Below are 23,022 nucleotides of genomic sequence, written 5' to 3'. Positions count from 1 at the left end.
ACTTGGTAATAAATATATAGCATTATTTTGTATTATAACTGAAAATGCCCGTGTATCTTGAAATCAACTTGACACTAAGGATTCTACTTGATTTTATGTTACGAGACAATTTCGTTGTTTAATTAAATCAATGGAATAAGGTTCAAATTGGCCACTGAACGTAACCTGAAAATGCAATTAGGCCACTGAACGAAAAAAAAGTGCAATTAGACCATTGAACACTCAAAAAATGTGCAATTAGGCCACTGAACTCTCCAAACGTATGCAATTTTACCGGATAGCAGGTTACCATCAATTTTAGCAGGTTACCTGCTTACGTGGCAGCTTAGTTGGCATTTTTAATAATTTTTAATAATTAATTTTAATAATTAATTTTATTAAAAAATTGGAAAAAATTAAATAAAAAATAAAATAAAGTTGTTTTTATTTTTTTTAAAAAAAATTAATAAAAATTTATTATTAAAATTTATTAAAAATGCCAACTCAGCTGCCACGTAAGCAGATAACCTGCTAAAATTGATGGTAACCTGCTATCAGGTGAAATTGCACATTTTTTGAGTGTTCAGTGGCCTAATTGCATTTTTTTTCGTTCAGTGGCCTAATTGCATTTTCAGGTTACGTTCAGTGGCCAATTTGAACCTTATTCCTAAATCAATTTAATCAAAGAATAAATAACGAAATTGAAAGCATAAATAAAGTAAAGACACAGTATAATTGTTACGCAGTTTAGAGCACTTCTCCTACGTCTGCGGGGCAACCCACGTCTGCCCAATCCACTATAGATGTTCACCACGAAGTATTACAAGAGGTAACTGCAAATGGCTCACAGCCTTTACCACTACAACTCTTCCTAACACCTATTCAGGACTGAACCGTGCATGCCATAACCATCTTTGGTGTAATGCTTCATCTGTCATAGGTACTGACTTGAAGTCCAGAATTAATCATAAATATAACTCAATAAATATTAAAGGAGTGATATAGGAAGCTTGCGTATGTGATTAGAATTTCAGAATTGGCAACTTCCTCTTTCGTTTTCCCTTCCTTATATACTGTACGAAATTCCATTTCTCCAATCCTTGATTGTAGCTTTCACATGTGGCTTGAATTCTTCTCAACCACATATTCTTTAATTTGAGATCTTTAGACTTGTGCTTGGTTCAACTCATTAAAGAGAAATCTCCACCACACATTTTAGCTTGGTCCAATAATACTAATTACAACTCATACTAATTAACATTACATACTAATAAAATAAACTAATAAATTAGCCAATCTAACGTGTACTAATTTGTACACTTACAATCTCCCCCTTTGGCAATTTATTTGGTAAAACAATAGTATCATTATACTTTGGGAAAAATAACGAATATTTTATTAACATCCCATAGTATACGTACTGAACATATAAAGAAAGCAAATGTGCAATTAAATTCTTTTAGGACCAGACCAAAGCTTATTTGTGTGTGGGATTTTATTTTGGACCTTAGTTGATGTTGACTCACATACTTCATCCAATTAACAAATAGTGAATCATGCACGAAATAGTGTTGTATCAAAACATACCATATATGTCACGTTTTCCATACTGTAATTTGAATTACTCCCCCTAATTTAGAGGTTTCTTTTCTTCATATGCATTCCAATTAAAATCGATTCATACCATGCAGTCAACATACCAAATATACCAAGACATTCATACTCAAGTCATACCAAAAGTTATTAATAGCATCCGAACCAAAGATTAACATCCATATCAAACTGTACCAAAAAACTTACCAAATACTCCCATACTCTCCCTTTCTCCAATACTCTCCCTTTTTGCCAAATAAATGACAAACAAAATATGGTGAACATCATATTAGTGGATTGGATTAACTTGCAGACGGGGTGCCCGACTCAGAGTCACCGCTATCAGAAACAAAACCAGTGCCAGTGCCAGTATTAAACTGAATTCGAGAATAGATGGCTTCTATTCTGGCTATTTCTTCCAACTGAGCATCTCTTAAATTTTCTAAGCCATCGATAGTAATTTGTTGAGAAGCAACCGATGTTCGAAGCTGAGCGATCGATGCTTGAAGAGTGAGGACTATTTGACGTCGATCCATGAGCATCTGTGGCTCCTTGAACACTGCCTTAGGACGTGGATTTGGAGCTGAAACAGTGTCAGCAAATGATGCAGGGGCAGACACAAGGGGCGTGGCAGTTGGTGCGCCGGGAGTGATCACGAGTGTAGCTCGATCATCATAGTGTTCCTTATGGGTTAAATGATCATCATATTGATAGACCGAGTCATGAGCAGTTACCACCTCATCTTTGTCGGGCTTGAACTCATGTTCCTGTAGAATCCCAAAAATTGGACTGGGAAACGGAAGATGTACCTTAGCTTCCCTTCTTTTAAACTGGGAAACGGAATCTCCAAGGTTGAAATGAATGCGGTTCCTGATCTTGTAAAGGAGGGCAGCAAGTTGGTCAGACACAAGGTGATGTCGAACAGCCGGTATCTAATTTGTTGAGGCAAACCGTAAAAGAACTGAGTAGACTGTGGTGAGCTTTAGGCTTTTGAGCCCGGTTCTAGGCCAAGTGACTTCTTTGTTGTGAGTTAAAGCAGCGACTAGGTGATTAGGACTCGGGTCAGGAGCAGCCGGGTGATTTGGGGTGCCCAAATAGGAATTGATCACGGCTAGACTTAAGGGATACCATTTATCCCGGATGAAAACTTGTTGAAACCGGGGTGACCCCTCCGAAAAAGTATCCAAAGACAAATTCGTGTAAAACTCGGCAGTGAGCCATGTGGAATATGGTCCAACATGAACAAGTGAGGCAAGCAGGCATTGATCTCGCAAGATAAGTACAATATTGCATTTTTCTATCAAGTCTTCCACATTGATGGACTTCTTCAGAATAAATTCCCTAGTAGCATGAACTCTCCAGTCAGACATCAAAGCTGGAGACAGTAAAATCGGATGGTATGTCTTCTTGGATTTTTTCGTCTTTGAGCCAGAAAGGACAGCAGCAGTCGCTTGTGCAGGGGCTGGACTTGGTACAGGGTCTGAAACTTATCTGGACCTTGTCATCTTAGGTGGCAATGTGGACCCTCTTTTTTGTTGCTTTGAATCAGACAAACAGGTAACATCATCCAATGCTTCAATTTTTCTTTTCTCGGCTGTACCTGAAAAAAACAATTTTTTCTTTCCCTTTTCGGGAAGCTATGCCCACGGGCACAGAGATGATAGGAACAGAGTCATGTGAGGTTGACACAGGGATGAGAACCTCTACTAATTTTGATGATGAGACTGGAATGGTTATGGGAAAAGAGAATGCAGCACAAGTCATGTGAGACACAAATTGGTTAATATTTCGAATGGAGAAGGGTGTGGACATAGCATGCACAAAATCAGAAAATGGCACAAGATTTTCAGGCAATTTATGTGAAGAAGGATCATATGGATCTCCATGTATAGGAAAGGAAGGGGCACACATATCACTAGAGAGAATGGTAAACACAAACTGTTCTGGCAAAGAAATATTGAAATCTAATTTTATAGAGGCCGAAACATTGACATCTAAAGGTGAGGATACTACCATATTTTCCGGGGATGGAGGCGGTTTGGGTAAATCCGCCGGAAGAGTCCACGACTCGGCTGAGATGAATCGGGTGAGAGCTTGGATTTGTCTTGTTTCTTTGTCTGAAAGGCCTTCAAGGAAACTTTCATGTAATCTAACCGTGGCAAGCACTCGATCTGTATCATCATATGTGAGGGGTGAATCGGCGTCGATAATCTGTCGAAGGAGATCTAATCTTTCCGATTTCGTGGTGAAGATTGCAAAAGGATTGTCTCCTTCCATTGTTGAAGTGTTTTAGAAGGAAGCTCTAAGGATGAAGATGAAAGTGACCGTTTTGGTGGGTATGCGAGACAAAGAAACAACGAATTATTTTGGTGATGGATGGCGGTGAAGATGTGGTTCTCAAAAGGCGTGAAAGTAGGGTAAGGGATGACTAGGTTGTAAGGCTAGAAAGTAGAGTTATAATAGGAGAGGATTGTGGATGATAGAGTTTGTATCTAAGTTTAAGATCTAATTTTGAGGATAAAAATAAATGTGGAAGGGTATATGAGCCGTATAAGGTAACAAGAGGGTGTGAGACGTTAAATTTGGGATAGAGGTTTGGAAAAGGTTTTAACTGGTATTAAATTTGGGGAAAAGAAAACATTATGGGTTAAAATAGTTGAATGAGCCCTTCTGCAACAAAGTTAAACAAACAGCCATGTTAACGAAAAAAATTAATTAGTAATTATTTGTAATACCTGGTTTGGTATATTAAGCCGTGGGATTGCAAACTCCAAGTGCAGCTCTAAGTAGTTCAAATCTCGATTTGTCTAACGGCTTGGTGAATAAGTCTGCAAGATTTTTATCTGTTGGAATATATTCCAAAATAATTTCTTTCTCTTCGACTAGTTCACGAATAAAGTGGTGACGAATGTCTATGTGTTTCTTCCTGGAGTGTTGGACTGGATTTTTAGAGATGTTGATTGCGCTGGTGTTGTCACAGAACAATGTCATACTATGTTGTTCTATACCATAGTCTATTAACATCTGGCGCATCCAGAGTAATTGTGTACAACAACTACCCGCCGCTATATACTCAACTTCTGTTGTGCTGAGTGAAATCGAGTTCTGCTTTTGGCAGACCAACTACGTTTAGCGTGCCTATACCAGTGACTTGTCCTTTTATACCGTCACCAAAGGTAACTTCACCTTTGCTTGTATTTACGTTACTCAGAAATTTGGCATTTCTTATCATGTGACAGGAACACCCGCTATTGAAGTACCATTTTTCTTCTCGACATGTACTTTTGGAGTGAAAAGAGACAAATGAGATATAATCAGTCTTTTTAACCCAGATTTGTCTTGTAAAGGGTTGGATGTTCTTGTGTTTGAACTTCTCGATCCTTTGATCCTTGTAAAAGTAGTAGCATTCAGGTCTGGTATGACCCCGTAACCTGCAATAATGACATACCGGGTTATAGGATTTATAATATGGCTTGAGTGATCTTACTGTACCAACGCTATGTGTCGTTGTGCTGGATTCTGGAATATCTCCTCGACCAGGGCCTGACGCTTTGACAAACACCGTTTTATCCTTTGAGCTGTTTCCTGTGAAACCTAGACCAAATTTTGCAGAAGTTTTTCTTCCAGACTCAAGGATCTCGTCAAGTGTAGACGTGGTATCCATCATTTGAATTTGGCGTTTGTAGGTGTTCAGCTCCTGCTTCAGAGTCTATACCTCTTGATTAAGTTTTTCTTCTCGGGCCAATGCCTCTTTAAGAAGCAGATCCCTATCGGCTATTTGAGTTTGATACTTTCTTTGAATTTGTTACAATCCCTATTTCACTAGTTAATCTACGATTTTCTTTCCTTAGTGCTGCCCATTTGGGATACAACTTATTAAACTCAATTTCAAAAGATAATTCACTTGACTCTAAATCTTCTGCAGAGATATATTCGCCTCCCTCTGAATCAGCAACATCTTCATGACACGGTCCAGCAGCCATATGTGCAGTAAAGGCAACAAAATTACCAGAAATTTCGTCTGGATCAGATCCTCCTATTTCACCGTCCGAGTCATCATCACTCCAAGTAACTGCTGACATAGATTTCTTGCGTCGAAGATAGGTGGGGCACTCTGCTTGTACATGTCCGAAGCCCTCACATTCATAGCATCTGATCCCTTTACTGTTGGGTTTCTCTTTGGACTGTCCTGGACGTGAACCAGAAGGTTTAAAGGTTGACGATCCTAACTTAGGACCCGCTTTAGATGATGATGCTCCCTTTTGCGTATACTTGTTGCGTGAACCTTTTGATACCTGTTTCAAAATTTTAGAAAACTGTTTAGTCAGAAATCAGGTATACAATTATTTTCCTCAGCGGAAAAAGCTACAGTTTTTTGTTTTTTCGTGTGGTCTGTTAAGATTTCCATCTCATAAGTTCTTAGATTCCCCATTAGTTGTGTTACGGTTTTTTTCTCCCAGTTGTCATGTTCTTGTATAGCTGTAACTTTCATCCGGAACCGAGGTGGTAGAGATTGTAGAATTTTTTTCACCAACTTTTCTTGAGTGAACGGTTCTCCGAGGACCATAGCTCGATTTGCTAGCTCTTGCACACGAGTGTGAAAGGTCACGATGGTTTCATCCTCATTCATTCGGAGCTCCTCGAAATCTGACTGTACCAGTTGCAATTTCGATTGTTTCACCGACGTTGTGCCTTCATAGGTCGCCTCTAGAGCTTCCCATGCGCCTTTAGCTGAATCATAGCCTGCAACAATAGGAAATTGACTTTCATGAATTAGCCCATAAATAATGTCTAGTGCCTTATCGTTGTATCCAGCACTCATTTTTTTCAGCTTGAGTCCATTTAATTTCAGGTTTCGTCACTCGAGTTCCATCCTCACTAGTACTAGCTTTGGTCGGATGAGCCCAGCCTGTTACAACGATACACCATACTGCTTCACCTTGAGCTTTGAGATGAAGGATATGAATTTAAACAAAATATTCATTTATTCATACTTAACCAAACATGGGCAATCAGAACTAAATGAATTATGGAATTAATGGCAAAAGTCAATTGCCTAGCAAATATGTTTTTCCAAGATTACTAAATTGATTCAAAATCACTCTCCATAACCCAGTTGATAATATTATTATTATTAATGGCGAAATTGCAAATAATCAGAATAGCAATAAATTGCAATAATAATATTATCACATTAGGTAGGCGACTAAATATGGAAAAACAATGGTTAAAACCGCTAACATTTATAAACATTTTCGGATAAAATTTTGAAAACTTAATAAAATTTGAAGTCCGAAAATCTTTAATGTCAAGAAAATTATTTTATGACTGGAATATTGTCACATAAATTTATTTGGAAACAGTTCAAGGTACACATCTGAATACCATAAGAATATTAATGTCATCATTAATCATTAATTAATTATTAATAGTAATAAGTAACATTATAATCACTATTAACATTAATACTAACGACAAAGTAAAGTATGGTAATGCACCTTTTAATGTTTCCATTTTTCTAAAGAATAAAATATGTGACTAGTCCAAATTAGCGGTTTAACTATAACTGTAGCACTAATTATCAAAAATAACCGTAAAAGATAATTAATGGCTAACCTTAATGATGCAAACCGCATATCTCCATTGCGCTAACAACGATGATGATCCACAAGAGAAGAAAAACTCCAGAATTCTCCCATCTTCACTGTCGATGTCAACAAACTCGATGCAGCGTCCAATGGTACGTTAGCAAAGTTATTGGTAGGGCTTAATTACCAACATTCATAGTCATTAAAATGAAGCATGTAATCATACCAATGTACCAAATATAGTAGATTACCATGAAATAATAATTATTATGAAGAGGTAATAAACGGGATTAGCCCCTAAACTTAATAACAGTAATTAATAATGCCAAATTTAACTTAATAAATGGCAAAACTGTAATCAAGGGATGCCAAATACTAATCTCAATTTTACCACATAATAATTAACCATGACTATTATGATACTTAGGGAGACTGAAGTTTAACCAAATTACCGTTAAATAAACAATACACCAACTATATTGCTTTTGCCATAAAATTAAAGAGTTAATATTATTATTAGGAATAAGGGTCAAATAGGCCACTGAAGTGCACTCAAAACTACAATTGGGCCACTGAACTCAAAAAGCTTGCAATTAAGTCCCTGAATCAACCAACAACATGCAATTTTGTAAATTTCCCAGTTTTAAAGGTTTCTTACCGGTAATTTGCCAACTTGGATTCCATGTGGGATTTTAATTTTTTTTTTAACAAAAAAAATACAAACACATGTGGCATTATTTTAATATCCCATTTTATGTTAAAACAAATCAACTCTCTATTTCTCTCTGTCCATCGCGAAAATTTCTGAGACTATGAGAGCAACTGCCATTGACGACTCCTCTAAGCGCAAAATCCGGTGACCTTGTCCGAAATTCTACCATTGGCGACCCCAAGCTATTGCAAATCCAAGTAAGTCACCTATATCGTATACTTTTGTCTTACAATACTATATTTTTGTAAGAAATGCAAATAAGTTGTTTCTAGGGTTTATAGTCGTGGGTTCTTACTTTTTGTTCAAGATTGGGTGTTGTAGGATTTATGGTTATGGGGATTGCGTTACCTTCTTGTCTGTACTTGATTAGTTGTATTCATTGAATATGTATTCTAAAATACCAGCAAGTTTTTGATTTACTCAAAAATGTGATCCTTCTTTGTCGTACATAGTGGAAGTAGTTGAGTATTTTATTACAGATGTGGTTGAATGTTTCTAGATTAAATGATTTTTTGTGTGCAAATGGGGTCCAATTTCAGTGTGTTTGGTCTGTTGGGGTCCAATTGCAGTGTGTTTGTGCAAATGGGGTCCAGTTGCAGTGTGTTGACAACCAAAGAATTTCCGGCCATTATCACGAGCTATGCATAATGGAGATTTCAACCCACATTTGCAATACAAAGCAGGCTCATAATGCAAGTTGACATTACGCCTCGTGAAGTTGGGTGAAGATGGAGAAAATCTGGAATTTAATGAAGACATTGTTGAAGAATCACCCACGTCCTTCCCTAGTGTCGTATAGTACGGTGGTTTGACGATCTGAAATTTTTGCGATGAACCTCGGTCCTTCCCTAGGGTTCAGAGTTGCGATGAAGTTGGATGGGGATGGAGAAAGATCGCAAACGTACTGTCTCTCTTTTGGTAAGTATTCCAGTGTTTTATAAACTATTTTATTAGGTTTAGTTTTTAATATATATATATATATATATATATATATATATATATATATATATATATATATATATATATATATATATATATATATTAAATAAGAAGAAAAAAAATCCCACATGGAATCCAAGTTGGCAAATTACCGGTAACAAACTTGTAAAACTGGGAAATTGGCAAAATTGCACGTTGTTGGTTGATTCAGGGACTTAATTGCAGGTTTTTTGAGTTCAGTGGCCCAATTGTAGTTTTGAGTGCACTTCAGTGGCCTATTTGACCCTTATTCCTTATTATTAAGGCCCCGAAAAACTATTGATAGATTAAAAATTAATCAACTTAAACAATAGTTTGTAATTCTTAATGGCCAAAATAACAATTAAATCCTTAAATCCTCAATGTCTCAAAAACAGGCCAAGACAATAATTATAGCACTTGATCACTCAAATTAGGCTCGTAAACCTCAATGGCCTAAGTGAATTATAACATGGATGGAAAAAGGTCTAATACTGAAGTAGACTCAAAACTTAATATTATTACCAACGATGAATACCAAAATATGGTAGTTAGTAATAATTAAAATTTAATAAACATGTTATAAGGAGCTATAATTATTATTAAAATATCAATCAAAATGGTGGGATCCATCCTTTAATGACCCAAGATAGGTCCCAAATAGCTTGTTCAAAACAGGTTCTAAAGTCCCTAAAGACACATAAAACTAAAATGTGCTCAAATTAAAGGGAAACCAAACAAGCTACTTTAGTAGGTCATAATACCTAAAATTGGTCAAAGGATCTAAAATTAAATGATATTTTCATAAAGAATTTATGAGTTAATAATATGTTAAATCCAACCTTAATGCATGCTATTATGAATGCATAATTATATATAATAATAAAATAATTATTTAATAGATATACATAGCATGCTTGAATTTGCATATTAATATATTATTAACTCATATATCCTAAATAAATTGCAATACTTGAGGCAATTTAATATACAACTTAACATTAAATTAAAATTCAAACAGCAAATTAAAACTTAATATTTGCTCCAAATTGAATGATAATTTAACAATGAATTTAATACCAAAATTAATAGGAGAACTAAATGGCATTAATATTCCAAAATAAGCAATTACCATATATTTACCATTTGTCAAAATAATATACAATATTAATTAAAGTCAAATTAACATGGTAATATTAAACCTAATGTAATTACCATACCAAAATTAATATGTATAATATTAAATAAGGCAAATAAATATGATAAATAAAAATGTAAATTGCTCTTTAATATTAAAAGACATAGGTCTATGACTGTCGTAATTCTATACTAGCTTTGTTTCTCCACCACTAGCAACAAGGCCGCAACGCCCCACCGCGCAACTAGTGACCGGTGCTACATGTAGTGCTCAATAGCACTGCGTACCAACGATTCTCCGACGGAACTCATGGTGGTTCCCAAAACACGGCAAACAAGCTCATAATTTCATATATAATTAATCAAACTATATATATGATGCTTGAAGATTCAAAATGAAATACGTACACAACACAGTATACACATGTATACATACTCAATAACTTATTTTGAGCTTAATGTTAGATTTGAATCCAGCATACAAATATATACAAATTAAACTCCATGTGTATATAAAAATTAATGTTGATTAAGGCAAAACAATCAACCAGGCAGAGATTGATAAAGGCTCTGAAACCAAATGTTAGATCTAAATAGTCTAACTATAATAAACCATAGTATACGAGAAACCTGACCTCGTATGATAGCGGAAGCGTAGCCGTGATAATCTCCAGCCATAGTTGATGTTCCTGTTGTGTTGCCTCTTAACGGTAGACCGTTGTTGTGTTGCCTCTTAACGGTAGACCGTTAGCCATGTATTGCCTCAGACCTGACTCAGAACCCTAGATGGTGTATTGGTATCTACTGAGCAGTCTGAGTACCGTAACTGAATGTGCTAACATCCATCATCCTGTATCCCATCAATCCAGGATTATATTAGGCACAGAGTCTGGTTGACTAACAACTTCTAGTTATTCAGTCCAACCAGACCACTTAATAAGCCTAGTCAACTTGCACCACTTAATTAAGGCCGTAATATATAATATATAATATATATTATTAGGGGAAATCTTACACGAAGTACTAGGGAGGAGTCGTGCTTTAAGGAGATGAGTGATTTTTTTTTGTTAAACACTTGTGTGAGACGTCTCACGTATTCTTGTACGTGAGACATGTCAAGTCAAAATGAAAATGTCGAATACTTATACTGAAAAATGTAATACTAATAAGAAAATAATGTTTATTACTTATATGGGAAGATATAATACTTTTGATGAAAAATGTAATACTTTTATATTTTGATTTAAAAGTATTATAATTTCCTCAAAAATATTACATTTTCCTTTATAAGTAATAAACACTTACTAACATTACTTACAAAAGAAAGTGTAATATTTTAGATAAAAATGTAATGTTTTTACACCAAAATGTAAAAGTATTACACTTTTAATTTCTTATAAGTAACAAATACTTTATTCTTAATTAGTATTGTATTGCATTTTTTAATATAAGTATTATATTTTTATATTGATCTGATCCGTCACACACAAGTGTGACTTTTTGAATTATAAAGAGAAGCTATGTTAACTTGGTAGACCTATACTACACTTATTTTTCGATAAATACAAAAGCAGGATGAACGTAAATTATATTTGCAGTTGAAATATTTTGTATTTGCAGTTAATGGTTTAGATGTCTGTAAATAAATTGAAGGAACATAACATGTTAACTACATACACATAAGTTATATATTAACTGCATGTACATAATATGTTAACTGCAAACACATAATATGTTAAGTGTTAACAATATATTGTGTCTACAGTTAAGATATTTTGTACTTGTAGTTAACAGTTTATGTGTCTGTAGTTATCATTTTATGTGTCTGTAGCTAACATGTTATGTGCCTTCAATTTATTTAAAAGCACATAAACGTTTAAATGTAGGTACAGAATATACAACTGCATGTATGCATACACATAATTTTTAAATTAAAGTCCACAATATACAAAATAGACTGTTTTCCATGGTATAACAATTGCATGTTGAATAACTACCACTCCATTTTACACTATCCAAATACAATCATTGTTGTGTGGATCATACTATCAAATAATGTACATTTAGTATATAAATAATGTACTTTTAGTATATTAAAAATGTACATTGCACTCAGGTAAAAATACATTATTTATATACTGAATGTATATTATATCATATAATGTACATTCAGTACACGAGTAATATACTTTTAGTATATTAAAAATATATTTTTGTTATAATCTACACAACACTGTGTTAATAATGGTCCACACAATAATTTTCCATCCAAATATAGACCTAGCCATTTAATTATATTACCATTATTACTATACAAATTAAACCCAACTAAACATTTCATATACCCATCTCAACTATAGTATATTAGCTGTAGATCCAAAGAGAAGGAATATGCCCAACTTAGATTCTCTCCCTTCCACTTAAATACCCACCAGCTCTCCTCTCCCACTCTCCCTCCATAACACCATCAACTTCTTCTCTTTCGGTGCTTGCTACCATTCATCACCTGGTTAGCTTCTTTTTCATCACTTTTTTTACATTAATTATTTTTGTTATAATAATGTAGACATCCAACTTATGGGTTTTGATTTCTTCGTCATCTTCTCATACATCTCCCAAAATTTTTCAGTGCATGCCTTCTACTAAAATGGCTTTTATCAAAATAAAAATAAAAATAAAATAAAAAAATTGATCATATCACATTTTTTTAGTACGATCATATCGCATTGTCTAATCTAATCTAAAATCTAAATCTAAAAATATAATAAGTGTGAATGAAAGTTATACCCCTGATTTATGTTCGTTTTTCCGTTAAGATTTTTTTTTGTACATTATGCTATAAAGGTTGTACATTAAAATATTTTGAACTTACATACCCCTACCGTTATAACTTCCGTTATCCTTTCCACTATTGTTACCATGCACATGCATCTACCATATATTTTCTTATCGTCTTCATTAATAATAATATATACACATTAAAAATTTGAGTTATATGTTAATTATTACACAAATATAAATATCAAATTTATAAAAAATGATTTACATTATTATTATTATTATTTAGAATAATTTAAAAATCTAAAATCTAAATAAATTTAAAATTTTAATATAATCTATTAATATTGAGCACCTATTTTTTGAGCATAGCGCATAAAAAATACTAGTTAAATTAATAAAAACGAATAAATTTTTCATCTAAAATTGTCCTAGATTTTTAATTTCTTCAAGTGTACGTGTAAGTGTGTAACCATGTCTACCGTTTTTGCATGTGGCAGAATCCCATTAATTATTAAACGTTTATTCAATAATAACTACTAATTACAATCTCATTTAATAACAGATATTATTTTAACAGGTTAAAAAAATTTCCCTATGTTTTAAATTGTTCTTGGCCCTGCCAGGCAGGAATTATTACCTTGTACATTATATTCTTCATATCTCCTTTATTTGTATTTGATGTAATTCAATAAAAACAAAAAAAAAAAACAAAAAAAAAAACAAAACAAAACAAAACAAAACAAAACAAAACAAAACAAAAAAAATCTCTTAAATTTTAAGGATATTATTGGAGAAAATATATGGAGTGTTTTTTCCAGTCAGTTATAAATTGTACTCCATACTTTTTTTTTGAAAGGAAAAGTACTCCATACTTGATTTCATTAAAAAGGATTTTTAGAAGATTAATATAGAAAATTGTAATTATTTATAGTATATTCCATACATATATACACATTTGCAATGACTAATAGCCAATTGGCAAGATTTTAGGGATGGCATTCACTGGGGATGGATTAAATTTACTTAACCCAATAATGATAGAAATAAAAAAATGAATAATAAATAGTAAAGACAAGGAATATGTATTGCGGAGACAATATTTGTATTAATAATTAATAATTAATAATTAATAATAATAATAATAGTGGGGTAAAATGATTACAAAGTGAGAGAATGATTGAAAGATCAGATGTCTTCGTCAAGACAATAATGAGCTAATTTATACAAGATTTTCTCCTAATCACCCGCATGAGAATAGGGCGGACCATTGGATCCTCCTTGACCGCGTCCGGCATGTAGCACACAAGGCCGATGCTGCTTCCCGCCGAGGTCACCCTAGGTTGAGGCTGCCTCCGGTCAAGGCCACCCCAGGCTGAGGCCGCCTCGTTGCCTCAACCCGGGGCTACCCCGAGCCATCCCAAGGCTGGCACGTCCTTTGGGTCGCCTCTACTTCTCCTTGGGTTAGTTTGGTCCAGATCGTCTCTAATATATCCATCAGTTAGAAATATATACCATAATTTCACTCTCTAGAAGTGGCTTATCTTAGCTTGTTGTTTGATTTGATGATTTTCTTTGGTATTGTGCGACTTTTGCAGGATTTTAGTAGCAGTCGGAGGAGTTGGTGTGAATGGCAGGGGATCAATTACAAGTGTTGAATGCCCTTGATGTTGCTAAAACACAATGGTATCATTTCACAGCCATTGTGATTGCTGGGATGGGGTTTTTCACGGACGCCTATGATCTCTTCTGCATTTCTCTAGTCACCAAATTGCTGGGCCGGATTTACTACCACGTCGACGGTGCGCCCAAGCCAGGGACGCTGCCGCCCAACGTCTCCGCCGCCGTCAACGGCGTCGCGTTATGCGGCACCCTCGCCGGGCAGCTGTTTTTCGGGTGGCTAGGGGACAAGATGGGGAGGAAGAAGGTGTACGGGATGACCCTTATGATCATGGTCATTTGCTCCGTCGCGTCCGGGCTATCCTGCGGCCGTACCCCAAAGAGCGTCATGGCTACTCTCTGCTTCTTCCGCTTCTGGCTCGGCTTTGGCATCGGCGGCGACTACCCGCTCTCCGCCACCATCATGTCGGAGTACGCAAACAAGAAGACTCGCGGCGCGTTCATCGCCGCCGTTTTCGCAATGCAAGGTTTCGGGATTTTGGCTGGCGGGTTGGTCGCAATCATCACCGCCGCCGCCTTCAAGTCCGCGTTTCCGGCACCGACCTACCACGATAACCCCTCTTTATCAACTGCACCGCAGGCTGATTTCCTGTGGCGTATAGTCCTCATGTTCGGCGCTTTGCCGGCGGCGCTGACGTATTACTCGCGCATGAAGATGCCGGAAACCGCCCGCTACACCGCCCTGGTCGCCAAGAACGCCAAACGGGCGGCTTCCGATATGTCTAAAGTGTTGCAAGTGGAAATCGAAGCTGAACAGGAGAAAATCGAGAAGCTAGCGAAAGACCCGGGGAACGAATTTGGTCTTTTTTCAAAGGAATTTCTTCGCCGCCATGGACTTCACTTGCTGGGAACAACAAGCACTTGGTTCTTGCTAGACATTGCTTTCTACAGCCAAAATCTTTTTCAAAAAGACATTTTCAGCGCGATTGGATGGATCCCTCCGGCCCCAACCATGAACGCTATTGAAGAGGTTTACAGAATTTCCAGGGCGCAAACTTTAATCGCCCTTTGTAGCACGGTGCCAGGGTACTGGTTCACGGTGGCTCTGATCGACAAAATGGGGCGATTCGCCATTCAATTAATTGGTTTCTTCTTCATGACCGTTTTCATGTTCCTCATAGCCATTCCCTACAATCACTGGACTCAAAAGGAGAACAGAATCGGCTTTGTTTCCATGTACTCCCTAACTTTCTTCTTCGCCAATTTCGGCCCAAACGCCACAACTTTCATCGTCCCTGCAGAGATCTTCCCCGCCCGGCTACGCTCCACCTGCCACGGCCTATCCGCGGCCGCCGGCAAGGCCGGAGCCATCATCGGAGCTTTCGGATTCTTGTACGGAGCTCAGTCCCCCGACCCCAAGAAGACCGAGGCAGGGTACCCGCCGGGGATCGGAGTGAAGAACTCTCTCATCGTGCTGGGTTGCATTAACTTCTTAGGCATGCTGTGCACACTACTGGTGCCGGAATCCAAAGGAAAATCGCTGGAAGAGTTGTCGAAGGAGAACCATGGAGAAGAAGGAGATTCAAGAGAGATATGATGTTTATATATATAGCTTATAAGATGAAATATAATAAGCTCTTCTGTATGTTTTACTGCGTTAATGTCTATTGTTATTGCCTCAAAGTAGCACTATAGACGTATTGTAGTATTGGCCAGAATTGAGCAGTGTTGAAAGATGGAAAAGAAGAAAGATGCCTGGTAAACTTTTCACTTAATATGAGTTTAATTGGACATTTGCAATATATTTACAATATAGTTAATTAATTTGGCTTAGCCTAGTTGGTTCGTAACTTGACTTAAAGGTAGCTGTGTGGGGGATTGAATCTCTTGTGTCGACCTAAAAACTAGGATCACCCGTGAGCTAATTGCATACTGATGATTTATCACTCCAGTAACTCTAAGAGCGAGATCAAATCATAGCTGGAATCATCTGGGTTTTTTTTATTTTTGAAAAGAATAATTTTCTTTAATGGACTTATTAATTCCATCACCGTTATAGGCAAGTTTTCTGCCTGACCAATTGTCCAATTTGTCAATCCTACTAAAATATTTTACACAATTTTCCACAAAAGACTCATTAAGCAATATGCTTTTCAGCCATATATTTCAATCACTGCCCTTGATTAAATATATATTTCATCTTGTTGTTAACGCTAATGTTAGCTTATATATTATGGGTGTGGACATATATTTTTCCAATCACCCCTCAATATGAGTTACTCCATGGCTGAAAATCTCTTGCCTAACTAAATAATTTTTTATCTTACTCCCTACCTCTTCATTATTCCAACATGTTTTCCAGTATCTTTCCAAACTATTAAACAATATAATTCATAAACTTGGTTAGATGAAAATCAAAATCAAATAAGCTAAAATAATGTTAATCTAGGGTTTAAGGGGAGGGTTTATGTAAGCTGTAATAGAAATCTTAGGCAAGAGTTGTGGAGAGACATAATTGAGTACTTTGAGACTCATATTGGGAAGGAAAAGTGGGCTGTCCTTGGTGATTTCAGCAAATTATATTATGCACCGTGGTGCATAATCGATTATGCACCGCGTGTCTTTTTTTTAAATGAAAATTAACAGTGTTTATATCCGCCGTTTCGCACCCTTTTGTAAAAAGTAACTCTGTTATTCAGTGCCATTTTGTATACACTGCAGTTTCAGTTGAACACAACTACAGTTTCATTTCGATATAACTATAGTTTCATTCGATATTTATAGACTCAAATATGTGAAAATGTTATTTAATTTTATTTTATATACACTATAGTTTTATTAAAACACAACTACATGATCATTTTGATATAATTACAGCTTCATTGTACAATATACACTCAAATATGTGAAATATTACTCAGTTTCAGTTTATATACACTGCAGTTTCATTTCACTATAACTACAGTATCATTTTAATATAACTGCAGTGTCGGTTTGGATATATTGTAGTGTCAGTTAGTGTTTAATACACTAAACAAACGGACTCCGTTAACTCTAACGGCGGGCCGTTTCTTTACTTAAAGAAACGGCGCCGTATATGGGCCGCGGTACATAATCGATTATGCACCGCGGTCTATAATATAACAACTGGGTGATTTCAATTGTATTTTGAGAATAGCATCGAGGTCGTTTGGTTGAGCGTGGTGGCCTACTAATGGAAATTATCTTTACATGGTAGAATTATATTAAAATATAATATGATTATTAGGGTTTTTATGTTATTCTTTTAACAAGTTAAAAAAAAATGTAACATAATTACTTTTATAGATGGAAAATATGTTCTCCCACCGTAACTTCAAAATTTAAGATAAAATATTTGTTTTATTAAATTACATTAAATACAAATAAAGAATATAATAATCAAGTAACAATTTAAAACGTTGTCAAAAAAGTAACCATTTAAAGCATAAGGAACTTTTAAACTTGATAACTTTTATTAAATGGACAAAAAATAATAATATATTACAAGTATTTATTTGAGTATTGTAGTTCTATTATTATTAGCTATTGACTAAAAAATTACTCCATAATAATTATTATAGTGCATTATAAACTAATTGATAGCGTATATGTGTATAACTAATAATGCGCATACTTGAATTATATTCGCTATAATAAATTCAGATCGAGTATAGTCGTTATCCGTGAATGGTCTATCAGGCAATTCCAAATGCATTATAATTACATAAACGTTACATGTTTTGCTTTTAATTTTCCTTTCGTGACCTAGATAAACAGATGAAGTTAATTAATTTTCACTTTTTATTAGCAACTTGTTCAATTCTCATTTGAACCTACCCATAAATATTTCTTTACCTAGATAAACAGATAGGGTTAATTTTCATTCTTTATCAGATTTGTTCTCATTTAAACTTACCCATAAATATATTAGACACTTTTTTTTTTGAAGTAATATTAGACACTTAAATTTGAAAAAAAAAAAAAGAATTAATTGCACGAATTGTTTTGAATTTGAAAGTCTAATTAAAACTTTTTAAATTCATATAATCAATTAAAATTTCACAAATAGTTAAATATTTCACTCCAATAATAATAAAGAGGCAAAAAAAAAAAAAAAAAAAAAAAAACACTCAATACCAAAGTCATTGGCACATTTACGCAACATCACCCATTACAGGAGGAAAGAATAACTTCTTTCTTTGTACACATGCATGGAATGTATTTTTTAAAAAAAAATTATTACAAATTTAACAATCCCACACAAACCCAATTCCTATACAACTTAACTTGTGAACCACAAACTCACCAATATTGAAGAAAGAAAGAATCATTTACGCATCTTCATCAGTCAAAAACAAAATCATTATATTATTTTCTTTATTAGAAAAATTCTGCGTGTCATAAAATATTATATTGTATTTTTAAAAGAGAATTTTATAAATTGTTTTACCTCCCCGGCCAGTAAAAAACTTTTTCAAAGAAGATTAATATAATCTTTTCTAAGCCCCTCTTGCCAGCATCTCCTGGAAATCAAGAATTGATTGCTCTCTTTCAAGCTTCATATCTTCACGAAATTTAGAAATGAAATCCTCCGCCCTCTCATCCACTCCTCTGAAATGCGGTAAAGATGGAACTCTCCATCCACCGCCGCCGCCGCCATTGCTGCTACTCTCTCCAACCTTATTACAGCTCGGCCCCACCTTTTGTTCTTCTCCGCCGTAGCGGCGCTTTGGCGGCAGTTCTGAGCTCCGACGCCATGGCGGCGGAGCAGAGAGAGGGTCAGGGAAAAGCTCGTCCACGTAGATAGCCGCCGGAAAGTTGGGGCGGTGGAAGTGGCGGCGTTGCAGAGGGCGTTTGGAGGAACTAATCAAAGAGTAAAACTTTCGGGAGAGAAGAGGGCGGATGTAGTTGAAGGCGAAGACGCAGCGTTTCTTGGCTCGTTTGATGGCTTTTCGGAGCTTGAGCTTTGATTGGAATGTGGCAGTGAAGCTCTTCCACGCTTTCTTAGCGGGTAGAAGCTTCTTTCCTAGGTTGAAACTGGACATTCAAATGATTGTTTTTTTTTTTTTTTTTTTTTTTTTTGATTTGTTTAAGGTGAAGAGGAACAGGCAGGGTTTGAGGTTTGAGAGTAGAGAAGAGAGATATATTGCAGATTTGCAGGTCTTGATGGGTTTTGGATACTTTGGTCAATTATCTCATTATTCTTTTCTTAATTAGGTAAAATATATATTTAAAACAAATAAATGGGTTTTTAATTGTTTGGCTCCTACCTTTCAAAAGAAAAATAGTTTGGCTCCTATAACTTTCGGTTGGGTTTAATTTTAGGGGTTGTGGGTCCATAGAATTCAAAGATCTTGGGTCCTAAGTTTGTTACAAATTTGAATAAAGCACCTTTAATTTGGAACTTTGTAATGGATTTCCTTGTTGGCAAAGCTCACAATAATGGACTACTTTCTTCTTTCTTATCTTTTTCATCACAACTATCAGCAGACAAGAACGCCCAATCACCATTCACCTATAAGAGGTCCCTAGTTAGGTAAAAAAGATATATTTGGCCTAGTAGGTTTTAGAGATATCGTAGACTTGTAAGAGTTCACATGATACTAGTACAGAACAACTAATTCGCGACTGTTGTACAAGGCTTTTTGTAACTATTGTATAACAATCATGGATACTAGGGTGGCGAGCGACTATTGTTAAATAGTAGAAGAATGTTGAGCATCATCCGCAACTATATTCTTCACAAAGAACAATCGCGGATTATAATTTATTTTCTAATATTCACTTTTCCACGATTGTTCTTGGTTAAAAAAAATTAGGGTATCGGCGACCCTTTCTTCCCTAAAAGGGTCGTTGGTAGTCTTTAAATTCTTTTATAAAAAAAAACAAAACAATATTCTTTTTGCACACTGCAATTCTCGCACAAACATTATGAAATTACAATTCCAAAAATAACAGTATTTTAAGCTAAAAAATAATTAATGAAATTATATCAAAAAGTAAAATTGAGAAAGTAAGAATTAAAAATACATAAAATAGAACTCTATACAATAAACTCTTAGAAGAATTCTATAAGTCATTAGGCTTATGAAGTGACTAGACTCGTCACCAAGTCACCATAGTTGTGGAATTAGCACCTACCTTAATTTTACCTAAGTTGACCACCCCACAGTGCCAGTCGGCCATGATATGTATGGACAAAAACGTCCTACTCCTTCCAAGTTTTAAAGCATAAATATTTTATGGAAAAAGAAATGAAGAGATGCCTTTCTTAGCTCGCTTTACAGCTCAAACCATAGAGGCTTTACACCCTAAATATTTAACAATTTGTTTAATCCATCTCCGCCGCACGTTGCTTCATATTGTGGTATCCTAATCGGCTTTCCTGAGTAGTTAAAAGCTAAAAGTTCAAAACTGTTAAATTTACTGACTAGTTAATTGAAAGTTGAAGTATTTAGTAGAATTAGTAGTTAAAGAAGCTCATAAGTGGTGAAAGAAGCCTTGTCCTTGGCCAAGGATAAAGGTTGTACGAGGATAATGGTGCTCTCTGACTAAGGTGTGCAACCTTTTTAATGGGTCATCAGTGGATTTATCATATGCTAGTTATTGAAGACACTTTGAAGTAGTGTCAATTAATTTCATCTCTAGATCAGTGAATAAGTTTGCTCACGTTTTAGCTAGGGCTACTCGTTCTCAAACTGGTCCCTCTATTTAGCTTTCTTCTATTCCTACTTGTATTGAACATTTGCTTTAGGGTCCGTTTGGAATGCTGGAAAATGACTTCAGGAAAATGTTTTCCGGAAAATGACTCATTTTCCGCAAAATATTTTTCTTTCCGGTGTTTGGCTGCAACAACAGAAAACTGTCTTTGTGTGTTTGGTTCATTTCCAGAAAATTAGCAGGAAAATAAACAAAATTGTATACTTCACCATTTTAATTGTTATAATGCAAAGAGAGATTTAACTTATCTAGGATTGTATAATTCCCTTATTTTGGATATGTTAATGAATTAACATTTCATTCTCAAAAAATAAAAAAATAAAATCCTAGCATCGTTAACAGCTGGAAACCAGACCACTGATTGTATAATTCCCTTATTTTTTAAATCCTAATTTAAAAAAAAAAAAAAAAAAAAAAAAAAAAGGGACTGGTTTCGAAGCTGGAAACCAGACCAGAGCACTGGTTTGGTTTCCAGCAAGGAAACCAATCGCCGGCTGGAAACCAATCGCCGCCGGAAACCAAACCAGACCACTGGTTTGGTTTCCGACGAGAAAACCAGATTGGTTTCCTTGTCGGAAACCAATCTGGTTTCTGGCTTGGAAAACCAGATTCAGATTCTGGTTTTCCAAGTCCAAAAACAAACTGGTTTCCGACTTGGAAAACCAGATCTGTGGGTTTCCAAGTCGGAAACCAATATGATTCCGGTTGTGGGTACGTCGGAAATCGTTTCCAGTGGTCGAGAAGTTAGTGTTGGTGAATGTTGCGAAAGAAGAAGGTCTTTGTGCGAAGAAGGAAGCTGTGTTGATGGTCTCTGGCCTCTGTGCGAAGAATAGAAGCTGCGATCTCTGGCTTCTGTGCAGAGAAGAAAAGCTACGTGCGAAGAAGAAAAGCTACTGTTTCTCAGACCTCTGTGCAAAGAAGAGAAGCGGAAAATGACTTCCCCTCAAAAAAAGGGGAAGTCATTTTCCGTAAAAATGACCTAATTTTACATTGACCAAGCTTCATTTTCCATTGACTTTACTATTTTACTCCTTACCAAACACTAGAAACTCGAAAAATGAGAAATCATTTTCCGGGTTTCCAAACACACCCTTAATGATTTTCTGGTTTTCCTTTAAAAAAAAAAAAAAAAAAAAAAAACTCATAAGTGTTAGTGACAAACAAAAAATATATCTATGTATACAAAATAAATTTAATTTTTAGGTAAAAAGTGAGTATTGATCATAGTCATATCCATATAAATGTGGATATTGAAATTTAGAACCCATTAAAATTGATCGGGTCTTGAGTGATTGGACCAACCGACTCGTAAAATGTTAATAGACTTACCAATTATGTATGCCCAAATTAAATCTTATATGTTTGGCCCATGATTTAAAATTTATTTTATATAAAAAAATAACTTAATCAACTATATTTAAATATATTGGATAATTTTGTTAAGCTACAAAATTTTAAATGTTTTTTAATATAAAAGTTTGAATATTTTTTAATTCAAAATTCAAATTCCTTTGAATTCAAATTTCAAACGTAAAGTACGTATGTATGATGTTTTTCCTATTATAAATAGAAGCCTCCATTTCAAGTGAAAGGGGGTGACAAAGATGTGTTTCAAGTATTTAAGCTTTCAAATTTTTAAGTATTCAAGTTTAAAGTATTGAAGCATTCAATTTTTTCAAGTATTCAAGCATTTTAAGTACTAAGTTCGTTACCAGGACTATGTGGTCCAATGGTATCCGGGTTGGACTTCCATTTGGAAGATTATAAGTTTGAGCCTCGGTGGAGGCGTTATTGGTTATTTGTGTTTCAGTAGGTTGAGAAAGTATATGAACAGATACTACAATGTAATAGAGCCAGTAACTTTCAAAAAAAAAAGTACTAAGTTCGTTGTGTTCAAGATAAATTTGTTCATAGCAA

At 35.2% G+C, this 23,022-nt stretch overlaps 2 protein-coding genes across 2 annotated transcripts; one reads left to right on the top strand and one right to left on the bottom strand.

Annotated features, from left to right (window-relative positions):
* Nucleotides 1-380: 380 nt before the first annotated feature.
* LOC109175308 lies at nt 381-19,564 on the bottom strand. The gene is made up of 2 exons (XM_019324557.1): nt 18,858-19,564; nt 381-411 (listed from the first exon to the last, which is right to left on the bottom strand). Exon 1 carries the CDS (start codon nt 19,428-19,430, stop codon nt 18,885-18,887), a length of 546 nt encoding a protein of 181 aa, XP_019180102.1. The 5' UTR covers nt 19,431-19,564; the 3' UTR covers nt 381-411; nt 18,858-18,884.
* On the top strand, nt 12,302-16,148 carry LOC109175307 (inorganic phosphate transporter 1-4-like). The gene is made up of 2 exons (XM_019324556.1): nt 12,302-12,475; nt 14,343-16,148. The coding sequence occupies exon 2, from the start codon at nt 14,375-14,377 to the stop codon at nt 15,959-15,961; it is 1,587 nt and encodes a 528-aa protein (XP_019180101.1). The 5' UTR covers nt 12,302-12,475; nt 14,343-14,374; the 3' UTR covers nt 15,962-16,148.
* Nucleotides 19,565-23,022: the final 3,458 nt, after the last annotated feature.

This window comes from Ipomoea nil, unplaced genomic scaffold (assembly GCF_001879475.1).
Source record: "Ipomoea nil cultivar Tokyo-kokei standard unplaced genomic scaffold, Asagao_1.1 scaffold0688, whole genome shotgun sequence".
NCBI classification, from domain to species: domain Eukaryota; kingdom Viridiplantae; phylum Streptophyta; class Magnoliopsida; order Solanales; family Convolvulaceae; genus Ipomoea; species Ipomoea nil.
This window is presented reverse-complemented; position numbering and strand designations above follow the sequence as displayed.